Source organism: Melospiza georgiana, chromosome 9 (genome assembly GCF_028018845.1).
Source record: "Melospiza georgiana isolate bMelGeo1 chromosome 9, bMelGeo1.pri, whole genome shotgun sequence".
Lineage (NCBI taxonomy): Eukaryota > Metazoa > Chordata > Aves > Passeriformes > Passerellidae > Melospiza > Melospiza georgiana.
In genome coordinates, this window is record NC_080438.1 from 26,600,531 (window position 1) to 26,618,552 (window position 18,022).

At 44.9% G+C, this 18,022-nt stretch overlaps 1 protein-coding gene across 2 annotated transcripts in view; it reads right to left on the bottom strand.

Moving 5' to 3' along the window:
* The window catches only part of LRP8 (LDL receptor related protein 8), a 170,511-nt gene extending 153,418 nt beyond the window's left edge, over window positions 1–17,093 (bottom strand). For both annotated transcript variants that reach the window (XM_058029913.1, XM_058029912.1), the window contains exons 1-2: window positions 16,956–17,093; window positions 15,976–16,095 (exon numbers count right to left, since the gene is read on the bottom strand). In XM_058029913.1, coding sequence (XP_057885896.1) covers window positions 15,976–16,095; window positions 16,956–17,025 — 190 coding nt within the window. In that variant the 5' untranslated portion in view covers window positions 17,026–17,093. The remainder of the gene's footprint in view (window positions 1–15,975; window positions 16,096–16,955) is intronic.
* Between the last annotated feature and the right edge of the window lie 929 nt (window positions 17,094–18,022).

Below are 18,022 nucleotides of genomic sequence, written 5' to 3' on the forward strand. Positions count from 1 at the left end.
CCATTCTTCTACATAAATAGAAAGCAAGTGCACCCAGGAGTAAATCTTTGTGGCCAGAAACAGGCAGGCATGCTGCAGTGCAGCCTTCCACAACATCTGCTCTCCAAACCGAATTATCCCTCCCTGCACAGATGCAAAAGACAGCTGAAATGTTGGCACTTGAGACACACAGATAATTTCAAGTCCCTTTAAAATTAACTTTTTTTCCAAAAAGAAAAGCCATGCTGAAGTATTTCTGTTAGTGATGAATAAACTCAAAGTCAACAAAATCTGGCCCCAGCTCATTCTAATATCAGATAAATCACATCTGTCCCATATGAGTGTTTAGTCTTACTGCTTCTTAGACTCTGTCCTCAGTGGGATGATCTGAAACTGTGCTAATACAATCTATTACAATGCAGCCAGTTCCTCATGATTTAGCAGCTCTTTTTGAGTCCAGAGTGCAACAACCTCATTTAGTCTTAGCAGAAATACAGGAGCCCTAAAATCTAGATAAGAACATAATTTCCAGAGGGAAATGTTAAATTAAGCTCACCCTCTAGTAGCTACAAGGGCACTGGTGGGCACTGGTTCAGCTACTGGTGGCCCTTTTATTTGCAGATTCCTTCTTCAGAACAAATTACATGTAAAATTTGGGAGAAGTTTTAAATGGGTTTACATACACAAAATCAGCAAAGAAATGTATATAAGTAAGACTGAGCTATGTGGCTGTACAAAAGCAGACAGCTTAAATAATTTAAGAAATAGTATCCACAAATCTTTTCTCAAGTGAAGACATCTTTCTCTCTTTGTCTCTGAGGAACTTTTATTCATCTCATTGCTCTTGAATTTTCACTAGCAGTCAAGTGGCAAGCTGCCAAGTAACTCACAGTTGGCTGGAAGCATGGTCACCTACAAGCTAATTGATGCCACAGAGCTTCCCTCCAGGATGCCATCTGGGTTGCATTCAATATTCTTACTGGATTCGGAAGTCCGTCCCTCTAAACTTGAAAGCTGCTTCTCTTGACCAAATGCCAGCTTGCTGATTTTGTTTGCAAGCACACACATTTAACTAAACAGCAATACCAAGCTCCTGTTCCACTCTTTTGACCATTTATTGACTGCACTATTCTACAAAAATAAAGACAAACCACTTCCCCGTCTCACAAGAGGGCAAATTGGGAAAATGAGAGCTGAAGGAGGCTGTCAATGAAAGCTTACAAAGGGATTTTATACCAAGTCCCTGCCCCTGCCTGATCAGGCACATTTTAATACAGCTAGGTACCCTGCTCCCAGTGCATACCCTCAATGACTATAATGAGACTTCTTGTTTTCATTTTTAAAAATAGGGCATTTATAGAATATAATACCTTAGTATTACTTTTGGGGCCAATCTGCCCCACTAACAATCAGACAGGTAGAGAGGCATTTTTACTTTCCTATTTCTACTTATTGCAGCAGAGAAGCACCTTCCTGACATGCAGCTGCAGCCTCCCATGTCTCTACATTGACAGCAGGTTTACTGCATGCAGCCATGGCAAATGGCAACAGTAAGTAAATGCAAAGGTGAGGAGCCCAATCACACAGGCTGGCACTGCAAGCTCTCTGCAGGGAGGCACTTCTCCAGTGGAGACCTGAGGGCAGAACTGTCCAAAGCACCCAAATGACCCTCCAGCAGGCCTGGCCCCACCTGCCTGTTCCCCCTGAAAACTTTCCCTGGAATGGCCTTCATGAGCAAAGATCCTTGCAAGAGCAGTACAGATTTACTCCACAGGCACCTGCCTAGAAATTCTTTGTAATAGAATAGATCTGGCAGGACTGAGTCATGATTACCTGCTCTTCATCTAGAGGAGAGGCAGCATGCTGGAAAACTCCAAGGCAGTTTATTTGACTGTAATTAGTCAGACATAATGCTGTTGGAACAAAAGGCCAACCTGGCAAAAGCTTATCAAAGCAAATCTCCATCAAGTTCATTCACTTCTAAACAAGTGCACAGCAGTGATAGAGATGGAGAGTGTCTACTCACATTTGGCAATTCTTCCTGCCCATTTTTTACAGTTAAACAAAAGAATCTTGAAGTGTTTTAGTACCTATATATTACAGGAAGTACCTATTATATTACAAATATCCTGGAAGTGTTTTAGTACCTATATATTACAGGCAAATCCTGTTAATGTTACCTGAGAAAGGGTAGTGAAAAGCAGGATGAAAGTTGCATTAGTGACGTAACAGAATTAAAGAGGTTTACACTGACTCACTAAATACCCACACAGCAACAATAAACTCACTTTGAACTCTCCAAGAGTTCTGCTGTGCAATCTAATAGCCTGCAGCTTAGCAGGAAAAACCACCTCTCCAAATGGCTCAGGGTTGGAGTTTTCTTGCTTTGTTTTTTTTTTTTGTTTTTTTTTTTGACAGTTGAATATATTGCACAGTAGCTAAACCAGAACATGAACTTAAAGTTCTTTCATTCTTTCATAAGCAAATGGATTAAAGCAATGATATTGAGACTTTCCAAGCCATATTTCAGCCATGGATACAATATTGTCAGGCAGGGCAAGGAGCTTTAATTGGGAATACTCAACCCAGGCAATAGGTCAATTTTGTGGGATTGAGAACATTGCTTATATTCCTTGGGTCTGTTCCTGCTATGACAGATAACACTGCAAACTGTGAGCCAAGCCTGGAGAAATTTTAGTTGCTGTGCTGTTCAGGGCAAGGTGAGCACCACAGGTGCAAAGTCAAAGCCACAGTGAGGATTCTCCTGCCATAAGCAGATTATCAATAAAATTTAAATATCACGTTAACCTTGTGATCTCCTGCACTTCTAGACTTCCTGTGTGAAAGTTCAGGCCTACATACTGCACCTGTAGCACACTGAGAGCTCTGGGTGGTTTTGCTCCAGAAGGAAGAGACACCTGAAGTTTAGCACAGGAAGAACTTGCTTTAGCCATAGAATAACACAGCATCCACTGGAGCAAGCTTGGCCTCTTCCACCAAAGAGCAGAGATGCAAATGCAGACTAAGCAGCCTAAGAGAGCAGTTTTACACCATCCAAATTAAAAGCAAGATCACTACAAAACTAGGGGTGTCACAGACTAAAATATGCCTGCAACTGATCATTCCTTCAGCAGGGCACTGGGAAAGCAAAAGAAGGACTGGATGGAGACAGACTGAATGGTCAATAAAATATGGATGGTTTCTATTTTCATGGCTTGCCAATGGCAAGTTCTCACACAACATTGTAGCTGGGGGATGCATGAGATCAGGAATGGAATGAAGCTGTACTTTCACCCCTAAAACAGAATTAGAGAGCAGTTAATCCTCACTTGGAACAAAACAGTGGTCCAAGGCCAGAACTTGCATTGTAGCTCCACAATGATTCTCTATGCACTTCTGGAAGCTAAAATAAAGACAGGGTAATACCCTGGTGAAAACCACTGCAGAAAACATTTTGTGAACACCACAGGCCTGAAGCCATTGATTTTTGAGTTTGCAAAGGTTTCTTATGGTCAGTTGTGACCATTTGTAACTATGAAGGAACAAAGATCTCTTGAAATATCACTTCAAACTCATGTTTTATCCAGCATATTCCCCTGCCAACACTGTTCCCTTCACCATTATTTCACAGGCTCACCTCAGGAGATAAAATGTACCCGAGGTGAAGCTCTGCCTGCCTGGGTAGGGTGGCCCTGTGGAGGAGCCCTGGCCAGCTCAGCTAGGAGGGCACAGCCTCGTGCTCAGCAAAGCCAGCCAGGGCTCTTCTCTCGGCAGGACCTCGTGGATCACCCTGATCCATCTCCTTTCAGCCCTTCTGGGCCCACAGCAGCAGCTTTTCCAGCTAAGAAACGTCAGTCTCAACAGAACTACACCAGCAGGGAGAGGGTCAGCTCTGTGCTCTGAAGCTACAGGACCAAGCTTTGTCAGCAATCTAAAATAACCAGTCAGCATTTCCTCAGAGACTTCTGCAGCAGCAAGATCAGGCTGAGCCCTCACACAGACAAGATGTTTTCTCTCTTCAACTTTCACCATCAGAGAACGGCGCTGTCCGCAGATTAAAGTAATGAGAAACCCCCACAAACATCGCAATTAATTAGAGCAGAACACACAGCAAATATCTTCCCCAAATCCCAAGAGACTCATCATTTAACATTTTGGATTCTAACAGTATGAGTGAAATGAGGTCCTCCATCTTCCACTTCATATCCAATAAGAAATATCACTCTCTCACACACTGAGTCCTAATTGGTATGAATCATCTCCTTCCCATCTACTGACAATTTATCCAGCATAAGAGAGTGAAACCTCCATCATTCTTACATGTCAAAGTGCTGTAAAAATCTCTGCTATTATAAAAGCAGAGGAAAAAACCCAACACAATGGCAGATAATCCCAACTGATTACTGTAGAAAAGTGACATTTACACATGCCCTTTTTCTATGTAAAAGGTCAAGCTGATGCACCAAAACGCTTCACAGGAAAATTCATCCCCAGCCACCCCCAGAAAAGGTGATACAGCTCTCAGGTGAACCACAGTCACAAAAAACGGCCATAGATTAAATTAAGGGAATTCCAATTTGTTGTTCTGGATCTCACCAGGTTTGTTATTCCTCTCAGGAAACCTAATCCCACATGGCTTCAGTAGAAACAAGTAGCAAGGAGAGAACCCTTTTCAAAAACAACACAGCAAGATTCTGCCCTAAACCCCTCGCTGAATATGTTTCTAATGCTACATTCAAACTCACACTCCCCCACAGGAAGAAAAAAAACACTTTTGTAGGAAGGGGGGAAATTAGGTCCTGTACTTGGCTGCCTTCCTCCCCCTCGGTGGTTTTCACTGTCAGGGAAGCATCTTTTTTGCATTCCAAAATTAACCCTGTGATATGATGATGAAGCCTGCACAACGTGGCTCAGAAAAGGAACCAGTAAGAAACAAAGATCACTACTCAATCCTTATTATTATGGACAACTCACTGACAGCTATCCAGCCTGCTTGGAAAAGGAAAGAAAGCAGTCTTCTAAAAGGATATTTTAGTTTCAGGTTGTCTTGAAACACTCCTCCAGTACACCAAGCAGGCAGGGATGAAGCTGCCAGGGCAAGAGCCCCATAAACCAAGGACTCCATAATCCCCAGCACAGCCCTGACTCCTGCTGCAGGAATGCAGCATCTCCCATGGTGCTGAATATCTTAGTCCTGACCTTGAAACTGGAGGATCAAAACTGTTCAGTGCCAGCAATGGCTTTTGTTCTGTGATCACACATCCCTCAGGGTGCTGCTTGCCAGTGCACCTCACAGTGCCCAACAGCCTGAACTGGAATCAACAGGAGGCAGGTGTGGAGCTCCACATCAGCTCTGGAAAATCCTCCAACACTTGTCACCCTGGCAGCCCCAACCTGCATTTCAGTCTCAAAATATAAAAAATACTGTAAATTAAGTAATTAGATCTGGGCAAAGGGAACTCAGCTGCTTCTTGCCAGCTGAAGTACAGCATTTGTGCAGGAATTATTAATCCTTTCTATGAACATTAGCACAAATAAAGGCTTGCAATATTCACATGGCTGCATGCATAATCGAATGTGCAGAAATGCTGCTGCTCTCAGCCAAGCTTTGCAGAGTCCCCTGTGATGCCTGAGCAAGGCAAGGTGTTAACAAAGGCTTTGTGCATTGCTGCTGAGGATGGGCACTCTGTGACACACAGCCATGAGAATTAATGGCCAAACTCATGGGGAAAGACTGGAAGAAGAGCAAGGCAATAAGACCCTGGGAAAGGCTCCATATTGCTCAGGCATGGGCTTGTCCATGACCATGGAGAAAAATTAAGTACCTTATTTATCATTTCCCTCTAGAAAAGGGTGCCCCAGGATTTCTCCCCTGCTCTACACTCACTCTCTTTGAAGTGCCATGCCACAATCAGAGACCCTGCAGTCAAGAACTGGACAGATATGATTCTTTTCAACACCTGTTAATGCAGCTCCTTAATCCTAATTTAACTTCAGGGATCAACATGCACTGGCACCTTGGGCAAATACACATAACACATTATTTTATAAAAAATAGGACAGATTTCTGTGTTAAAAGAGCTCTTGTGAAAAGGTGGAACAGAAATCATCCAGCAAAGAGCTTGAAGTAAAGCAATTTCAACACATCAATGTGATCCTGGCAGAGATTGGTCCAGAGGTTCCTTTTGAAACTCCTTATTTACGAGGTGCCAAAGAGCAGTTCCCATATAGGTTACACATCCTGAACCACCTACAGAGCCCACCTTGTGTAAACTTCAGAGTTGTGCAATCTAAACTGTACCTTTGCTGTTTTACACGAGAAAGGAAGAAGGAAAAGAGCAATAAAATACACAATAGAAAATTAAGCTCCTCAGTTATCTTTGTTCCTTCCAGAAAATGATAGGTTACTTATAATTTATGGAGGAACGGGTGCACAGGTGATTAGTTCAGCAGTGCATGCTCAGATAACAGCAAGGCGTGGGCAGGAGGTGAAGGAGTCTTGAATGGGATTTAGAATGGAAAGAGCCTCTTCAGCAAACCAAAGGTCTGTGGTACAGTCTCACAACAGGCACTTTTGGCCAGCTGAAGAAGTGGCTGCAGTGATGTCTGTCTGTACACAGGCTATGTTTCAGGATCTGTTGGAATGTAAAAAAAACAAAGTTCATTTTGGAACACAAAAGTATCATGCTCCTCCTCTAGCACCTGTATTTTCTGTGTCCAATACTATATACAAGAAGTGAGACATTTGAAGCATTTCCTGCACTTGACCAACACTGAAATTTTCAAACAGTGAGTTGTCTCAACACCAGGGTTTTTCTGAATATTTTACAAACTGTATATGACAAAAGCAAAGGCTAAATCCTTGAGCAGTCATTTAATCCAGGGAACACGATTATCTGTGTAAAACAACATGATAATAGACCTGAAAAAAAGAAACTGGGGACTTTCTTCATGAGTCACTCATGTCCACAATGATTTGCTGAATCACTCTACAGCCTTGGGCAGAGGGGAACTTTCCCAAGCATCAATTTTCATGTCCCTGAGATAATATTTAGCCCACTTTTATGGGAAGATTCATAGAAAGCTGAACTGCTAAGCAGCCACGGGATGACAAATGTGCAATGAGCGTAACACAAGCACACAAACAGGAATAGAAGCTCTGAGTTACAGAGGCAGGAGGTGTATTTCTTGGCCTATATCAGTCAGCACTGACATTTGCTATCAAAGAAACTGGGCCATCTCTGTTTATAAGTAGCTCTATAGATCAACTGTGATTCAGGATGAGAAGTCTACAGGAACAGTTGTAAGTTTACATCCAAAATTCTTCTTCTCAGTGCAAGTATATTCACTACTCCTGCTGTAGCTGATTTTTACTCCCTGGATCTCACAGAGTGCATCATATATGGATGGAGCACATCCAGTAAATCCAGCAATGTTTACTGATATACAATCACTGCTCAACCAGCAAGCCAAGCAGCTGGTATCTATCATAGGAGACTCATGCAACACATTTGGAAGGATGCCTACAACCTCACTCACCTCGATCAACAAAAACAGAAAAAAAGTCAAAGGAATTAATCTCATTAACTTCATACATGGAAAGAAAGACAGAAAACCTCAACTGGGTAATGCACAGCAAGACAAAGACTTGGGATCAAAGAAAAAGTTTAATTCACCCCTTGAAATGAAGCAAAGTATCACCTCAGTGTACATTACACTACACATTACATATCAAGGAAGGCAGCATGAAAAAAAGTATAAAACAAGGCCAGTTAAATTAAATACAAAGTTAAAACCTGGAACTGGAGCAGTTATCTAAATGAGGGACATAGTAAAGAGTTTACTGTCAGCTGTACACACCAGTTTCTTCAACAATTATTTTAATTGATAAATCTAAGCTATATGCTACATGTAAAGGAAAAGAAGTCTTCAACAATGTAACATTTCAAATTTAACCAAAATCAAGATAAAACTTCCACCTATTACTATGAATTTTCAATGCAAACTTTCACTCCTTTCACTATTTTGCAAGTAAAAGAAATGACGCCCACAGAAGATACAGAAACAAAGCTAGAACTCAAGAAAAAGATAAAGAAACTTACAGCAGGCAAAATTCTCACTCAGGATGGACAAGATTCTGCAGCATTAACGAATTCAATGTTAAATAATATATCTATCTTTAAAAAGTAATCACAACAGCACAGAGCAGTTGCCAAAAAGAGCCCTTCTGGTTCTGCAAGTACAGGACTGTGCTCCTGCTGCCATGGAAACTGAGTCCCTCACTGCTCTGGTCCTGGTACAGTGCCACACATGCTCTCAAGCATTTAATAAATATTAATAATGCATTAAATAATATTGAAGTATCAGAAACAGAACATCTAAGAAAAAAATTTGGCAATAAAACTCACTTTGCATGGCTGCAGCCCAAAGACTTGTAAGCCTTGCTCCACGCCAGCTATAAATCCTGTTCTCTCCCAGTTCCTAACACTTGCTCTTGGCATTAAGTGAGAGTGAGTGACTGCCAGGCCTTAGCTTAGGCTGAATAAAAGCAGGAAACCTGGAGGAAAAACTGAAACCCTTCCACTTGTCCAACAGGTACCTCTGCAAGGAGCAGCTGTGTGTGCTGAGCACTGGACTGGCAGGCAGGAGGCCTCATTTCTGTTCTTGGCTTGGCTGCTGACTCTTGTACAGCAGAGTCACTCTGGAGCAGAGGTGCTCTATCACCATTTATTCACCTCTTCATGAGGAGAAAGGCACAGGGCTGCCAGATCTGCCACAGCTCTGGGAAGGAAAGTCATGGGCCTTGCCAGGAGCAGAAGCACAGTCTACCAGGGCATCATTACTATGGCAAGAAACAGGATGTCTCGACCTGAGGGACCATCAGTGACAGAGCTCACAACTCTCCTTTAAAAATTTTTTGGCTTCTTGCATGTTAAAATCTGGCTTTTGAAAATATTTCAGCGTGCAAGGGTTTAGTTTTATTTTTCAACTAGCTTACAGTATTGTTGTAACTTCTAAAGTCTAATCAGGTTTTTATCACTTGCATTTCAGACAGAATTTCTCACAGAGTAGAAAATCTGCATTAATTTTATCACAGGGCCTTTTACCCTCCCCTCCCTGGGTATCTACATATTGATAATTTTAATGGAAAATAGAGAGTAAGAAAAACTACACTCAGCTTTTCCAACACTCCCCTCACATGCACCATGAAACAGTGAGGATTTCCCTTTGGCTGGAAGCAGCTGTCAGCCTGGGAGCAGAGCACACCAGAGCAGGCAGGCTCCTCTTCTGCCAAGGACCAGCTACTGCACAAGACAACAAACAGCAACCCACATCTTCATCTCCATCACCAAACTCAACTTACTGATTTCTTTTCCTGGGCAAAGGAAAAAATGAAAGAACAACTGAGATGTTACAGCATTTTATAAGGCAGGCACAGAAAAGCAGATGTGAGCAACAGCATGCTTTGGGAACATTGAAATTACCAGGGAAAAGCTGCAGGAAAATGGAAAAGCTGTACAAAAGAAAAGAACACCAGTAAAAGGATCAGGAGAACTTCACAGCAAATCAATCCTACCACAAATGCATCCCTAACACACCATCAGTCTCTGAGGCACACCAAAGACATGGTAGATTTGTCAGTGAATTCAAAAAGCTGATGGTATTGAAAAGGCCAGCAGAAACAAAAGCTGGGAGTCTGCTGAGGGAATCAATAATGGTTAGACATTTTCAGGTGTAACAGAGTGTTTAATGTCCTTTAGGTGGACAATGGAGTCACAAAAACTTATTATTTCTAGCACTGGCAATCTCTTAGTGTAGGTGTATCAAATAAATGTGTTCACCAACACATTACACTTGGTTTCTCTGATTTCATAATTGCAGTTTGAATAAACTTTGGAACATTTTCTGATTAATATTAAATTATCCTAAGTATCTTCCACTCTTAACATCAATCAGTCAGAAATTGCATCTCTAACCTGTGCTAAGGCTGGGTCTAGAACACTGCAGCCATAAGAGAACTGGTCTGCATTGACTTTTCATAGGATCACAGAATGGTTTGGGTTGGAAGGGACTCTGAAGACCATTAGTTCCAAACCCAGGTTGCTCAGAGCCCCAGCCAGCCTGGCTTTGAACACTGCCAGGGATGGGGCAACCACAGCTTCTTTATACTTTAAAATGCTTTGGATTAAATTAACCTACCTTGGCTCAAAATGCAGAATATGCTTCTATCCTCTGAAATGCCAGCTCTGAGCTCTCTGATAAACAAACCAAGTCATGTTGGTTTAAACTGCACTTTCATAATTTCCTTCTTGAACTTAATCATTACATTCACTCTTCCCTTTCTCCTTGACCTCAGGAAAGCTTTTCAGCCCACAGCTCATTCCTGTAAGTGTATCTAGAGCAACTAGACACACTGCATAAAACAGCAGCACTGCATAAAACCAAGTTCACTTCCCCCAGTAACCATCATGTCCCCAGTGGCTCTCCCAGCTCTCTCTTCTGCCTTTTCAGTGGTCCCATCTCAGTCCTCTCTTTCTTTCCCAGACCATGAGCAGGAGTGATAGAAAATCATCACCTTCTGGAAAGCAGTCTGCATTTAGACTGCTTAATAAATAAAACTGCATAAATAAATTGCTCAAGAAAATGTCCCAGGAAATAGGGAAAAGGAGGATGGCACGTGCTTAAAACTTCATTTTCTACATAAACGTTGCTGCAGCAGGTTGCACTAACAGGGAAGATAATCCAGACACCAAAAACATACAAGTTAGTTTTTTCAGAGCAGATAACAAGAATATAATGAAAAATGAAAATAAATGAATAAAGGCATTCACTGTGGAGCACAAGAAGTCAGTAAACTGGTTTTGGGCCTAAGCTGGACATGAATCCAGTACAGACCAGGACAAGCAGGCAGCAGCCACACAGAAAAGCAAACAAGTCCTGCCTCTCAACACCAGTCCTCCAAGTGCTTCCAGTTTTGGGATAAGCATGCAAGCTGGCCACACAACACGGGTAAAATGTCACTGACACAATCAAGAGCATATGACATGCATAAGCCAGGGAACCCTAAAACTCCACGTGGTGACATGCACAGGATCTCCAGGGTGGCAGGCAGCAATCACTCAGCATACAGGACACTGGCTCAATATGAAACAGAAAGAGAAACTGGAGCAATGCATAACAGAGGAAAAAAAGTTCTAGAATACATGTGGCATTGTGAGTGCCTACTGTGTCACTTGGTCACGTCCCAAAAGCTGCAAGTCTGGCACACCATTACACTCCTGCACTTCAAAGCCACCCAGACCACACTTAACTCTGCACAGGATCCAGAATTTAGTTTTCAAATGGGCTTTTTGATATGTTTTTACTCCCAAATTCCAGCTTTAGTGAAACCTAAACTGACAAGCACAGAGACCATGAGGCTGCCTCCTGGGCTTCCACACAGGCAGCAGGAGTCAAATTCTCTGTACAAAGCCAGTGTGAGCACAGGACTCCTCCTTCCTCAATTGCAAAGGAAATGTGTCTCAGCTACACAGCCACCTCCTGCAGCCACAGGCAGGCAAGGGCTGAGGTAGGGGAGGTTTGCTGAGGCCACATGTTTACTTTGCATTCTGTACACGTGGGAACAGTTTTTGAAACAATAACTCCCTTCAGACTGCATCTCACACCTGAGGCAGCCTCAACCCTGTCTATAAAATATCCCCATGAGCAGTCCTCACCAGCAAGCAACATCACAGAAGGGATACCAGTGCAAAGGTGGAAAATGGAGCTTTAAACAAGAAATAGTAATTCTGCATTTGGCTGTGTCCCCCTGCAGGCAGGTATTACAAAGCTGAAATGATCCTCCAGCTTGTATTTCATTTTAGGAAACTGGTTAAGCTATTCATTGCTTTTTGCAACTATACTCTTTGCCACATTTAGTGTTTATTCAACAGTGAAACATTTGAGCAGAGATCCTCCAGTCTCTTTCCCCCACACTCAGGTCTGGGTTAAAATAAATCATACTTACATCATAAAAATAAAATCAAACAGCTATCAAAGTAAGAGCTCCTATTTTGCGTCAAATATATTGCGTCTGGCAGCTGTTTGCAAGGTCTTCCTTGTTTTCTGCTGGCTACAATGGCAAGCAGGAATAAACTTGTAAAGCTGGGGAAAAGCCTCCAAGAGCCACTCCCCCTTCAGAACAGAGCTCGAGGATTTTCCCCTCTGGGTGATGATCACAGCACCCTGGACACACAGCACACACATCCCTAATCTGACCTGGCTTTGCAGCCTCCACCCATCCTGAGGGGGAGACAGAAAAAAGTCAGTATCCCACATTTTGAGTATCTCAGCAAAGAATGCTTTTGCTAAAACACTGTGCCTCAGAAAATGGACATTTTTCCCACTATAAAAGTAGCTTTGATGTTTTATAAAGTTGCTGCTGTACCATTACAAAAAATGTCTCAATGACTGTCATCTGCAAGCATTGTGTGAAACAGCTTGTAAGTGTCTTTTCAGTATTTCCAAAGAGGAAAATGTATCACAGGGAAGGACGAAAATGCATCTACAGAAATCATGTTCAGAATTGCCCTGGGGCCCTGTCCTCATTGTATGGACCATGTTTAGTGCAGATTGTGGCATTGAAAGCTCTAAGTTGTGACCAGGATTTTGTTTTTCCAGACCTACACAGACTGGAGTGAGCTCAAGCAAATCCTTTTGCATAGAGCAGAACAAATAGTTTTAGGACAGGTTTAAACTCTGCAGTAGGTACCCAAGATTTCTAATTCCAAAGTTTAAAACATTATTTCCCCAGCAATCCAAACAACGTAACTTCCACTGGTTATCTCTCTGTAGTTTAGCTTCCTTTCCAGAGATACATTTTAAGGAACATATCTACTCCCTTTTTATCTTCCTTTCGTCAAAATGGTATAAATTTCTGAAAATGTGACAGCAAAACAGCATCTTCATATTTAGGCAATCTGTTTACTGCTTTATTTTTATATATTTCTACAATGCACACAAATTAGTGTCTCCTCCTTTTCTCTTGTTAACACTTCACAAGTCATGTGCCTACACACAATGAGCACCATCTCCTCCCTCCTGACAGCCTCCTTGGCTACCGTTCTTTTGCTAACCCAGAAACCCAGTCCTGGATAAACTTAATACACCAAAAAAACAGTGCTGCCTTCAGGTCCATGTCTGCTGTATTAACTCACACATCAGTCCTAGGGTACATAAGTTGAACTCCCAGCCCCGACAGAAAAGGATTACTCAGTTGAAATCAAATGCCAAGGACGCAATTCACTTGGATTACTGAAATATTCTCCTTAGAATCCAAAACATGATGCCAGCAAATCATGGGGGCTCGGAGGATGGGGGAAACAGGGACAGACGCAGGACACAACACAAAGGGGACACAGATAACAACAAACAAATTAAAATTCAGTCTTGCACAAAGATGGTTTCTCGTAGGAAGCCCACAGAGTCCTGCCAAAAAAAAAAAAAAATCAACTCTTTCCAACTATTGAAGATACTCTTAGTTACAAAATTTTCGAGTGTATCACACTGTCTGCCACAAGGAATTGGTTTCACAAACCAATTCTGCACACCATAAAGACCATCCTGTCTCTTTAAAAGGGGAGAATATACACAAACAGCAATGAGCTATTACAAATACATTATTAGCTCTGGGAGAAGGAATCATCAAGTAATTACAGAGGTTATCAGGGTCCTTATCAGCACTCACTGCCAGCAGGCTACCTGCATATTCATTTCCCTCTCCATCACCACTCTGGCATGCTGAGTTTTCCAAAATAGTTTCTTCTATTGCATATGTTCATAAAATAGTTTTAAAATAAATTTCTGTTTATTACAGCAGTGATAACAGAGGCGGTATCTAGAAGCGAAAACACGGAATGTATTTTTTCACCCAGTGAGTAGAACTCCAAACATTCCATATGCTGAAAAACAGTATGCACTTTCAAAACAAAGCAGTGTTCAGAACAATTTAAGTGAGAAAAATGTGCATGACAAATGTAATTTTTGTCTTTCAGCCTGCTTGAAGAAGCAACTGCAAAATCTCTCTATTTATGAACTAAATAAACAGTCCGTGAGCAATTTCTGTAGTCCAATTCCCAATCAATAATAAATGCCAAATTCAGATTAAAGTGAAGAACATATTTTTACCACCCCCAAACCCAGCAACTATAAAACCCCTCTGAAATAAACCTAAATCAGATGCAATAAGCATTATAACATAGCACAGTCCACGCTGAGCTGATGTTCAGCAGCATGTTGTTCTACGCTCTCTCTTCTGAGACAATGCTCAGAGGGTTGCTTATAAGGAGAAAATAAAAAAGCAGCCCAGATACTGAGCCCCTCACTCACTCAGGGCAAGAGCTCAGGACACAAACCTACTCTTCTGTGTTGAGTGCAGGGTCCAGAATCCATTCAAGATGCTCCTCCAGCCACGATCCCAACCTCCGAAAAGCAGCTCCAGAAGCACTGCCCACAGGCCACCTGAGCTCAGCAAGCCTTTGTACCACAGTGCACAGAGGTTTTAAATGGAAGGCTTCAAGAACACCATTATACACCTGCTCAGAGATTCTCAGTGCTTCCACAGATTACTGTCTGTCTTGGGAAACAGACACTTCTGAGAAAACTTTCCCAGTTATGGCTACACAGGAGTCCACGGTAGTTCTCAGTCACCCCCAGCTTCCCCGACTCTTTTGCCAGTTTGAAACATTCTACACCTAAGTTGCCTCAAAATAGTGCCATTATAATTCCTGTAAGAGCCATTTCTATGTCTCAATTAATGATGCCTACTCCCCAGATCATAAAAAATATCATATATAAAGTCAATCAAGTCCTCTGAATAAAGACAGCAACCAGAAAGAAATGTTATGGGGTAATCACAGGGAACATCTTGTTATAATTGAAGAGTTTGGGAATCCCTGCTCTTCTTAAACTGATCTACTCAGACTTCACTCCAAATATCACCTGACAGACTTACATGGGAAGATGTTAGCAGGAAAATCACATACTCAGTGACCTTTCTTTTTGTGATGCATTCACTGGGTCTATGAGCTTTGAAGAGTTCGCTCACTGAATGCACATTCAGTGCCTATTATTCTACAGAGATAATTTAAGAGATGTGGTACTTGCTACAATATTTGCAATTTTAAATCCCAAGTTAAAGACACTTCTCTTCAAGATTTAGGCTCTGTAATTTCTTTTACAGATGCTTCTTACACTCCATGGCTGAGACAAGTTCTCCCAGGTATCAGAAGCTGTAACCAAAGTAACAGCCAAGTTATAACAGCACAACCCTACAAAGTACCCAGAGTTTATGGGTTTCCACTGATACACACCAGGGCCACACCACAGGAGAAGGAACGAGTGCCATTTTTTCAGGATTGGAAGTATAGATCTTGCTCTCTTTTCCCTTACACTATGAAGGAATTAGTGTTGCATGGCTGACACTGCCAAACCAAGCAGTGCTACTTGTTCATCTGCCTTGTCACCCTGACTGCAAACATATTTAAACACAAGATCCACACCCACCGCACATCTTGTAGGATGATTATGAGTAAGCAACATTTCACATGAGCACCTGTCACTCGCCCTAAGCACGGGCTCTTCCGGGGTTTGACATCTCTCCCAACTGCCCCGAGAACACAAACTGTGTGCTCCTAGAGGCGCTCTGAGCAGAGGCGCTGCTGGAGGCGGGGGGACGGGCAGAGGGAGGGCAGGGAGCTGCCCGGTGACGGCAGCCGCCGGACCCGCGCTACCGAACACCGCTCCGGGCATCCCGGCCGGGCCGGGCCGGGCGAGCCGGCAGCGAGGAGCCGCTGCCCCGCGGCGCCGCGTCACGGATCTGCTGCTGCCGGCAGCCAATCGGCGCCGCGGCCGGGGACGGCGCGACTTCATTCATTCATTCATAAAAAAGAGGCGCAGCGCAGCTGGGAAGCGCGCCCTGCCCGGCACCCCCGCCCCGTGCGGGGCACGGATACTCACGGCAATCCGCCTCGTCACTGTTATCCGAGCAGTCGTCGTCCTCGTCGCATTTCCAGATGGCGGGGATGCACCGCTCGTTCCGGCACTGGAACTGGTTCTCCTCGCACTCCTTGACGGCGCCTGCGAGACACGGGGCCGCGCCTGGGTCAGCGGGGCGCGCTCCCACGGCCGGGCGGCGGGGGCATCCCGGGGCCGCCTGGCCGCGGACAGCCCGGCCAAGGCGCCGGGAGAAACCACCGGCCGAGTGGGGGCTGCGGCTGGGCTCGCCGGGGCACAGCGGCTCGGTGCGGGGCTGGGGCCGGGCTCGCCGGGGCACAGCGGCTCGGTGCGGGGCTGGGGGAGACGCGCCTCCGCGGGAGCACGGCGGCGATCCCGAAGCTGCTTTGTGCAGGGATAAAAGGGGCCATTCCCGTGCTTCCCCACATTGTTTTAAAGGCGGAGGGAAAAGGAGCCTGGGTATAGAATATGGTTAAACCCGAAACACAACAGACAAAGAAAAATTATAAAGCGCAGTGATGCTGGGACCTCCTGCGCATCCGTTGCCGGGGCAAAACGCACCGACACCTGGGGACGCGGGGCGGAAAAAGCACGGGCGCCGTCCCGGGAAAAGGGACCTGACCCAACTAAAGTTGAGGGCGGGGGGAGAACGGAGCAAATCTGCTTTACAGACTCGGTGCCGCGCTGCTCTGATGAGGCACAAATCCCCTCTGAAAAGGATTAAAGGTGGCAGCTCCTGTCACCAGCTCTCGGGCTCCATTCGCCCGCCTGAAGAGCTTGCCCGGCCCCCGCAGGTCGCAACCCCGAGCGTGCCCGGCCCTCCGCAGGTCCCAAACCCCGCGCAGGGCACCGGGGCGAGCGGGCATCCGCGGCCGCACATCCCGGGGTGCCCGTGCCGGCAGGACGCTCGCCTCCTCCCCGGCAGCGCTGAGGCCGGGGGACCCCGGCGCGGAGGGAGAGCGGCCGCACCGCGCCGGACTCACCTTTGCCGAGATGCAGCTTGAGCAGCAGCAGCTGGAGGAGCAGCAGCCGGGCGAGCGCTGGCCGGCACATGGTGCTCGCTCCCTCCCTCCCTCGGTGGCAGCGCGCCGTGTGCGGGGTGCGCGCAGCCGGCGCGCCGCTCGCTGCCCGCCCCGTGCCGACTGCGGCCGGCGCCGCCCCCGCCCCGCCGCGCCGCCGCCGTGACGCGCCCCGCTGGGCGGGCCCCGCTCGGCTCGGCCCCGGAGAGCGCGGCCGGCATCCCGCCTCCGGAGGAGCCCGGAGGGACACCTGCGGGACGCTGCCGCGGCCACAGAAAGGAAGCCCCGCAGATGGCACGGCCGTGCGCTCCCAGGCCGGGCTGTCACCCTGGAGCTCTCGCTGGGATAGGCGGGCCTGGGCCCTGCTGGGTCAGGCCTTCAGGTCCTGAGCCTCCCTCGGTGGCCCTGGTACAATGGCAGCCTCATTCATGAGCTTAATTTTATTAAGCCAATTAAACACGCGGGCTCCTTTAAAGGGCCTCGAGTCACAAATTATGTGCTCTCCTCATTACTTCAGATCTCCCACTGAGGGCTTTCATTATGACTATACTGATGTGGTCATCTCCACTTAATTGTATTAAAATTAGTGAAACAAGTACCAAGTATACTAAAGGTGGGCACCTCTCCTCGTAGGGACTGCTTACCCTTTCTACTGCCTAAGCACATGCGGTCTGATCAGTAATAACAAATGGTTTCCAAGCTATCAGGGGCCTTATTTATCACTCCATTTGTACGGTGCTGATGAGAAAGCAGTTCACCGTCTTTAATTAACATCGCAGCCTCCTTCATGCAGTCAGGATTAACAGTATTCCAGTAATCGTATTATGAGAAGATATTTTTCAAGAATAACTTGAATCTAGAATTAACATGATTATATGTGGAGTGTCATTTTAAAAAAATTTAATCAAACACTAATTTTACATAAACCAATGTAACAAAGCTTTGCAGTTTCAAAGCCTGAAATGCCATTGACTTAAGAACTGGGCTGCCATTTAAAAACGTACCTGTGTCTTTAACAAAATTTTGCAAGT